General features: G+C 42.3%; 1 protein-coding gene across 1 annotated transcript in view; it reads right to left on the bottom strand.

Moving 5' to 3' along the window:
- Positions 1-655: 655 nt before the first annotated feature.
- The window catches only part of TRIM8 (tripartite motif containing 8), a 74167-nt gene continuing 66602 nt past the window's right edge, over positions 656-8220 (bottom strand). The window contains exons 6-7 of the mRNA XM_063132566.1: positions 7381-7496; positions 656-2339 (exon numbers count right to left, since the gene is read on the bottom strand). Coding sequence (XP_062988636.1) covers positions 1732-2339; positions 7381-7496 — 724 coding nt within the window. The 3' untranslated portion in view covers positions 656-1731. The remainder of the gene's footprint in view (positions 2340-7380; positions 7497-8220) is intronic.

Genomic DNA, 8220 nt, shown 5'->3' with positions numbered 1-8220 from the left:
GTACAGGTTCGGAAGGAGAATTAATTGTGTGCGTGTGTGTTTGAGAAATGATTTTTTAGAATTTGCCATTTAGTGCTCAGTCCCCAAATCTGCCTTGTGCTGTTTGTGGTCTTGAGCAAATTGCTTGGCTCTCAGCCTCATTAGATTGCCTTGTGTAAATCAGACATTGCAAAAGGAAATGTGGGAATCAAAAGTAATGTTGGTGTTTGGAGCACAGAGGGATGTGCATATAGATTCTAGTTAAAAAGAGCGGTGGACTAACAGTGAAATCCTATACAGGTTTATTCAGGCATAAGTCCCACTGTCTTAATTATACCCTCGTGTAAGTAAGTGAAGGATTGGAGCATTAAACATGTTAGAACAGAAATATACAAAATAATTAATGGTTTGAAAAATATATATCTGATATTAACCATTTACTCTTGCAAACAATGCTTACCATGAGGATTGGAAAATGGTGTTTTTGTTTTAAATGAAAGCAGCCATCTTCAGGAAGCCAAACCCTGTAACATATTCTAGAGTTCACTGCTTGGTAGGCGGGCTACATGTTTCTTAATTTGCGAGTCTCACATTTTTAACAAAGTTCTAGCAGGTAAGGGGTAAAGTCTAGCTATCATATTGTGCATCTTATTTCTAAATATAGCACCTGTAAATGACATGGATCTTTTATTCTGCACATATGCACTGATTCATGTTCAATCCAATGTTTCATTATATCCAAACAGAAACTACAAGTCCTGTTTTAATAGGGACAGCATTACTGACCAACACTTATCCACATTTACCCAATCCTTGCATTTCTAGTTAAGATTATTCCAAAGGGAGCACTGAGATAGAGCAGAGTGTGATCTATTTTTAAAGGCCGTCAAATTTCTGTTTGAGTAACATTTCCCCTGTTCCCAGACGAGATGTTGGCTGAAGCAGGTGTTGCACGGAGGCAAAGCAGAACAAGGCATTTGCACTAAGTGATCACATTTATTTGAATATTTGTGTGTGTGTGTGTTCTAAAATTGGTTACAGAATAAATACCTGCGCCTTATAACAGGAAGTCCACTTTTTTAATACAAAGTGCTTGTTAGAGGAAGTTGCATCAACAAAACACAGGAAGGAATGTGTGCACCTTGACACACACTTCCCTCCTGGAAACTAAAACAGATTTTTTTTATTTCTTTTTTTTTTTTAAGTTTCTTTTCCCTTTTTTTGTGCATTTCATTTCCTGCCATTGTGTATTTACAAATCTCTGAAAGAAGAAAAAAATGCCAATATGCTCGGTACGTGGCCTTTTAACACACAAAAAAAAATCAGCCTTAAAAAAAATCTACAAGTGTCATTTCTTAATGAATCAACGATAGAAATTTTCTCCTGTTAAAAATGGGAAGGAAAAAGAATTTTAAAAGCAAAACCAAAGAGCCCAGAGACTTTGAAATAGAAAAGGATCATTTGTCCCCTTAAAAGTTTTCCAAATTGGAAAAGTATCAACGTCACATGATCCAAAAGTAGATGCTTGATTGAAATCCTTGTTAATTTCTTCCACAGCTCCCCCTCCCTGCCCAACCTGATACAAGGGAGGATTTAAACAAATATTAAATTAAAAATAGAGATGACAGCAATGCCCCTCTCAGACTCTGGCATGTGGAAGGGAGAAATGGAAATGGATTTGATTTAAAACAACAGAAACTAGATTTTAAAAAAATCTTTAAAAATCAACAGGATTCTATCCGAACCAGATGGTTAACTGGTGACATAGTGTTTGGTGGAAGGCTGACCATAAACTCTATAGAAATCCTGGCGTCCATGTTGCTGAGATGCATCAATCCATTCTCTCACTGCCAATCCCGGAAGCGACTGAGGTACAGATGGAGCAGGTGGGAGTGGGTGGGAATATTCCTGCGATGACACTGTCCATGGAAAGTGGCCTGACCGTGGGTAGGGTTGATGCCCGCTGTGATTGGATACTGAGGAACAGTAGCAATTGTCCACGGAGCAGACGAGAATTTTGCGCCCACCATACTGAGACAGCACAGACTGCTGAGATGATGTACTGTTGGGGTAGTGAGACGGGTTGAACATGGAGCCGGAGTGAACTGGCTGGGGGCCACTGGGGAGTCCTACTATGTGCTGGGTGGAGCTACAAGGCACCATGGGTTGTGCAGATTGGCCTTCGCCGGCCGAGGCCCCCTGGCTCACGTACTGGCTGGCAACGGGTCCCGAGGGTGGCTCCAAGAAGCTGGCTTCTGGGAAAGCGGTGGAGTGCTTGCGTTTCTCGGCTCCCGAGTTACTGACGCTGCAAGGGTACATAGGGATGCTCTGCAGGAATGGCACCGGGGTGCTGAAGGGGCCTGAAGGGAAACAGAGAAGACGGATACAGTTATCTTTATCAAAAACTCAGCCCATGCCTTTTGAATTAAGTGATCAGATCAACTTAAAGAGGTTCCCTCCTCCAGAGACTTGGTTTCAATGCAACAATGCAAGTCCTGGCAGGTAATGCCAACAAAAGGACTGACCTTAACTCCAGCTAGTGAAAAACAAAACAGAAGCTGGAAAAACAGCCCTTGATTATCCAAGCCCAGCCTTCCCAACCTAGTGCAGTACAACTCCTATCATCCTCACCCAGCACAGCTGCTGGATAATGGATGCTGCAGTCCAGCGGATCTGGAGGACACCAGGATGGAAAAAAACTGATCTAGCTCTTCTCCTCCATGGGGTAAATAAATCCAACACTGAAGCAAACTACGGGGGCTTCATCTCAGGATCATTAACCAAGTTCCAGACAAGGAGGTATTATTCATCGGAACCTGCAAATCCGTGGCCACCTAATGTTTTCCAGAACTTGGCATAGAACACCAGCAGCATGCCAGTACTTGGTAAGTACTGCACATAAACAAAGGCAATGCCCCCAGGTCCCTTCCTGTTTTAGGTCTCAGAGCTGCCTGCCAGCCTCTCACAATAAACATTTGAAAACACGTGTTTCACAAAATGATGTGTTACCTACACTTGCCCAGACCAGTAGTCCAAAGGCTGAAGATACAGTCCGAAGCCTTTAATAGCCAGCCTTTCCAGCTTCCTCCTCACCCCTTGGCTCATTCTCAGCTTTCCAGCTATAGTGATGCCATGGAAGGCATAAGGTGCTTGGGATGTGTATTTTCGGGTGTGTGTGTGTGTCTTTGTTTTTAATAGATTTCATTATTAGCCTAGCAATTTGGCAGAGTCAAGCCACAAAGAGTATTTCACTGACAAGATGGTTCTCGAACAACACACAATGTGTGCAATCTATCAGAACAGCCCTATCTAGTCCAGCAGTCTGTTCAAATAGTGGCCAACCAGCTGCCTGTGGGAAGCCATAGGTAGGATGTGAGTGCAGCAGCACCCTCCTGCTTGAGTTCCCCAGCATACTGCCTCTGATACTGGATAGCATATAGTAGCCATTGATGAGTAGACACAATTGGGGAAAGGTGCAAAGAGATCCAAAGTTACCAAGTCCTTCAGAATGGGTCTGGAAGAGGAAAGGTGAATCAAAGTGGCATCCAAAGTTTACTACAATTGGCTAAGAGTAGTAAACTTGGCCACCAATTTCGATGGCTTTAAAAGAGGTGTTGGATAAATTCCTGAAGAAGAAGGTTATCAATGGCTACTAGCCCTGATGGCTATGTGCTACCACCAGTATCCGAGGCAGTAAGCCTATACGCAGCAGTTGCTGGGGAACATAGGTGGGAGGGTGCTGTTGCACCATGTCCTGCTTTGTAGGTCGCTGGCCGACAGCTGGTTGACCACTGTGTGAACAGAGTGCTGGACTAGATGCACCCTTGGTCTGATCCAGCATGGCTCTTCTCATGTTCTTATGTAAGCTCAGGAAATCTATTATGAATGGATACATTGTAACCATAAGACAAGCAGAGGCATATTCAAGTGCTACAGCATCACTTATAATTGCATTGCTCTTCGCCTCTAGTGGGTAAACTATTATTAATTTAAGGTAACAATAATAATTTAATAATCAAAGTTGAGTAAAAGCAGTGACATTATATACTTTACAGAGTGAACATGCCATATAGAGAACAAATATCTAGGTTTTCAGTTGAAGTTTATCCATAATTTAGGTACAAGATGATGACTATGATTATTTATGTTCCATAAATTCATTTATGTCCCATGCAGCAGGGGTGGGCAGAAAATCAATCTCCAGATGTTTTGGCCTTCAACTCTCCACATTCCTGACCATTAACCATACTGGCAATGGCGTCTGAGAATTGAAGTCCCAAAAATCTGGAGATCTACCTTCCCACTACAGCATCGATCTGCACATATAATAGAAACTTTGCATGATTATTTTTGGATTATTAGTATTTGGTGTTAATATTAGATTAGTGATAGATAGAAAACTTGGGTCCTAGATTTCTCATTGTTGATTGTTAAATTTGTTTAGGGGTGTGTGTGTATGTGCGCTGCCTCTTTATGTTTGTATGTAAACAGTTTTTACATTATATCCAATATTGTATTTTTATTTATTTATTTATTTAAAACATTTGTATCCCCGCCCTATATCATTAATATCTCAGGGCGGAATACATTTTTAAGCCTTTTAATCATTTAAAACCCCTCAGAGAGCCTTGACTATTGGGCAGTATAGAAATGTAATAAATGAAAAAACGATTCAGAGGCAGTGTTGTTTAACAACATTTTTTTTAGTGAAGCACTTGCATGTGTATTTTAAATGAAGTTGTAGGATTTCATGTTGCATTTTAAACATGACACGCCTTGTTTCGTGCGTGGTTGTTGTTTTTGTTTGGCCTATGTGCATTCATTTTAAATTTGTCATCCGACTGCATCGGGATCTTGTAATCATCACTGGGAACACTCTCCCAATGTAGAGAATATTTGTTTATAAGCAAAAAGTATAAAAAACCCATTTATTTCAAAACAGGAGTAGATATGATGGGAAGGTGTGAAGGAGAGATCCATATCAGGAAATATGTAGACATTATTACTGCATCTCCAAGGCATGTCTGATGCTTTTGACCCAAAGGTCATGATTTGGTCAAAAATCTTGCAAACAGGAAACCTGTATTCTGCAATCAGAATGTATTAAGTCTGTTGAGTAAAAAATAGAAGCAGGGAGTTGGAATGGGTAGACTTGATACCCTCGCCCCAAATCCCTGCAATACCTACACCTAAATAATTTGACAGATTTTTATCCTGCCTCCTCTTCAAGAACCCCAGGGAAGGAACCCCAGGCAAAAGGCAACTTCTTTTACTGCCAAACTGCTTTTGCAATTAAGAGAATTTCTTCCTCCAGTATTCAGCCTAGATTTGGAGGGTTGCAATTTGAATACACTGCTGCTTTTCCTAGACTTAGTGGATCCTAGTAAATAGGTATTCATTCTATTCTTAAGTATTTCAGGTGTCTGAAATGTTGTATCAAATCCACGGCCATTTTTGTACCAAGCCCAGCTCTTTCATCTTTCTTTTGTTTGAATGTCATGCACTTTTACCCAATTATCACCTTTTTTGACATTTCTTTCAAAACGGGAAGAATTACTCCAGCTGAAACCAAAGTATAGCCAATTTGTAAAGTACTCTTCCATGACCTAGCATCATCGAGATGTTTTGGACTGGTTGTGGCTGATGAAAGTTGTCATTCTAAACACATGAAAGGCAACATTTTGTATAGGGCTATCGTAAGGCAATGCTTTTGTCTCCCATGTGTTGCCTACGTTGTTTGGGTTACTACAACCCAAAAGAGAAACTGTCTTTTCTTTATAGGCAGAAGTTTTATTGTTGCTGACTTGTATTCACTCTGTAATGCTGTCAGGATAACGTCCGGGCTCCCTAGTTTGGTCTCAGATTCTGAATCAGACTCAGAGCCTGAAGTACAAAAGGCCAGACAAGACAGGAAGCAAGGGAGGAAATTCTCCAAGACTCTCCAGGAGTCAGGGAAAAGTCTTCCAAGGAGCTTATCAAACAGGAGGCCCAGACTCAGAGATCGTCTCCCCCCTTCCCCTGGGAACTCAGTCTTTGTCAGAGGGGAGGGGACATCAGAATTGACAGATCCCAGAGCATGCAGGGTCAAGCAAGTGGAGCTAAGAGGAGGTGGGAGGCGGTCCACCAGGCTAGCTGCACAACAGAGGTTACATCATGAGAATCCTCCCCGAAGGAGAAGTTTGGTAAAATCCTGTCGGGCATGGCAGTAAAATGTCCATTTAGTTGATAGGCAACTGCCTTGCTTCGTTTAGCTAATTAAGCTTAGAAGATAGCTCATAGCATTTATACTCCCCTTCAGGTGTGAAGAGGTGTTTTTTATTTTGTGGACTGCAGTGGAAAGAGCAAAACTAAGGCTGAAATCTTACACAGATTTACATGTGAGCCAGCCCCTGAAAATCAGTGGGGCCTGTTTCTGAGCAAATAGGCTTAAGATCAGGCTGTACGCTTACACACAGATACTTGGAAGCAAGTCCCACCCAAAGATTTATCAGGAATTACTTCCGAGTAAATATGCACAGGGTTAGGCTGCAAGAGGAAGAGAAATTACAGGAGAATGTGGCTATTGGGTGTGGGGTAGGAGAGGAAAAACAGCCTGAAATGTCAGACTAAGAGTTAGTAAGCCTTGTCATTATGAACTCCCTTAAGTCATGAAACAACACTCTCTAAGCCTAACACCCAACTGTTCCTGGTTCCAACTCTAGAAGACAGGAAGTAGCCAAAATCTGCCCTCTGATTCAAAGTCCATAGGTTGCCCCAGGATTACTCTGCGGGCATCTGCACTACAGAGATTTAGAAGAGACTCCCTTAACAAACGAATGCACCTTTTGGAGAGGATTCTCTCTGGTTTTAAAGTGACACCTCTAGAACAGGACTGAGGGAACGTGGCACTGCACTTCTGAACTTCCATCAGTCCCAGCCAGCATGGCAAATGGTCAGGTGTAATGGGAACTGGAGTCCAACAACTGCAGGGCCACAGGATTCCCATTCCTGGTCTAGAGGATCAGCTTGGAAAAGGTCAAGATGTTCTAGTGCCCAAATGGTTTTTCCAGCACTGCTACTTCCTACTTTGCTAAAAAAGATAAATCACAGAATGCCACGGATTTCTAAGGTTCGCCTTAAATCTCAGTGGAGCTGGTGACAGCCATGGACCAATCAAATTTAGGTACTAATCCCAGCCATCACACAATAGAGACCAACTTGGCCATGTAGAACATTATTTGGTGTGACTTCCATTTACACCTAGATCTCTGGTCAAAAGCACTATACTGACTAGTAGTGTAATCAAAGCGGAATAGGCAGAAATGATACAAAGATAGCTTAGAGCTCTCCCTCTCTGACTATAGCTTATGCTAACAGGGACTCATTGCTATATACACAGGAGAAGGAAGGGCCATCACTCACCTTCCAGCAGCTTCCGCAACTGTTTTTCCTTCTTGGCAATCTCATTCAGGAAGAGCTTGGAATTGAGGTGGCCGATCTTGGGAGGGGGCAGGCTGCCTCCTGTGCAATTCTGGGTCCTTGAAAGGAGTATAACAATGCATTAAAGTCTGAAGTACGGCGCTTCCCTCCTACCTCCTGATGGAGGCTTCAGGGAAAAGACCTGCAATTCCCTCTGGTTTCCAATTTAGGCCACTTGTCTCTTTCCTAGAGCTCTGTCACTCTGCTAATTTGGGAGGGGCCCCAAGTGGTTTCTCCCTCAGGTAGTTCTGCCCAACCTTGTTTTCTGGATCCCTGTGGAGAATCTGCTTTCCTCCCTAAGCCCTGTGAGGAAACAATTCTTCAACTTATTGTCTCCCTAACTTAATTTAGGGGAAGCCCATATTCTCAACTTTGACTCCATTCACCACTATGTTTTCATTAAAAAAATATATCTGTCAATCATCATCATGATCTAGTTTATTTATTTAGAGATAGCTTTCACTAACACGGAGCAGGAATTAATTTTAAGTTGCGTGGATTTAGAATTATAGAATAGTAGAGTTGGAAGGGGCCTAAAAGGCCATCGAGTCCAACCCCCTGCTCAATGCAGGAACAGCATACCTGACAGATGGTTGTCCAGCTGCCTCTTGAACGCAGCTGGATTTACTCACCTCAATGCAGCTAGATTTACTCAGCATTGTTTGCGTTCTCTTACTTGACTATAGCCAAGTAACACAGAACCATACCAGAGACAGAAGCAAGATTCCATTAGAGTTCAGAGTCACTGACCAGATTCAGATCACACACTACTGCTCGTCATGA

This window comes from Elgaria multicarinata, chromosome 8 (assembly GCF_023053635.1).
Source record: "Elgaria multicarinata webbii isolate HBS135686 ecotype San Diego chromosome 8, rElgMul1.1.pri, whole genome shotgun sequence".
Classification (NCBI taxonomy): Eukaryota; Metazoa; Chordata; class Lepidosauria; order Squamata; family Anguidae; genus Elgaria; species Elgaria multicarinata.
Note: the sequence above shows the minus strand (reverse complement) of the source record. Positions and strands in the feature narration are given on the sequence as shown.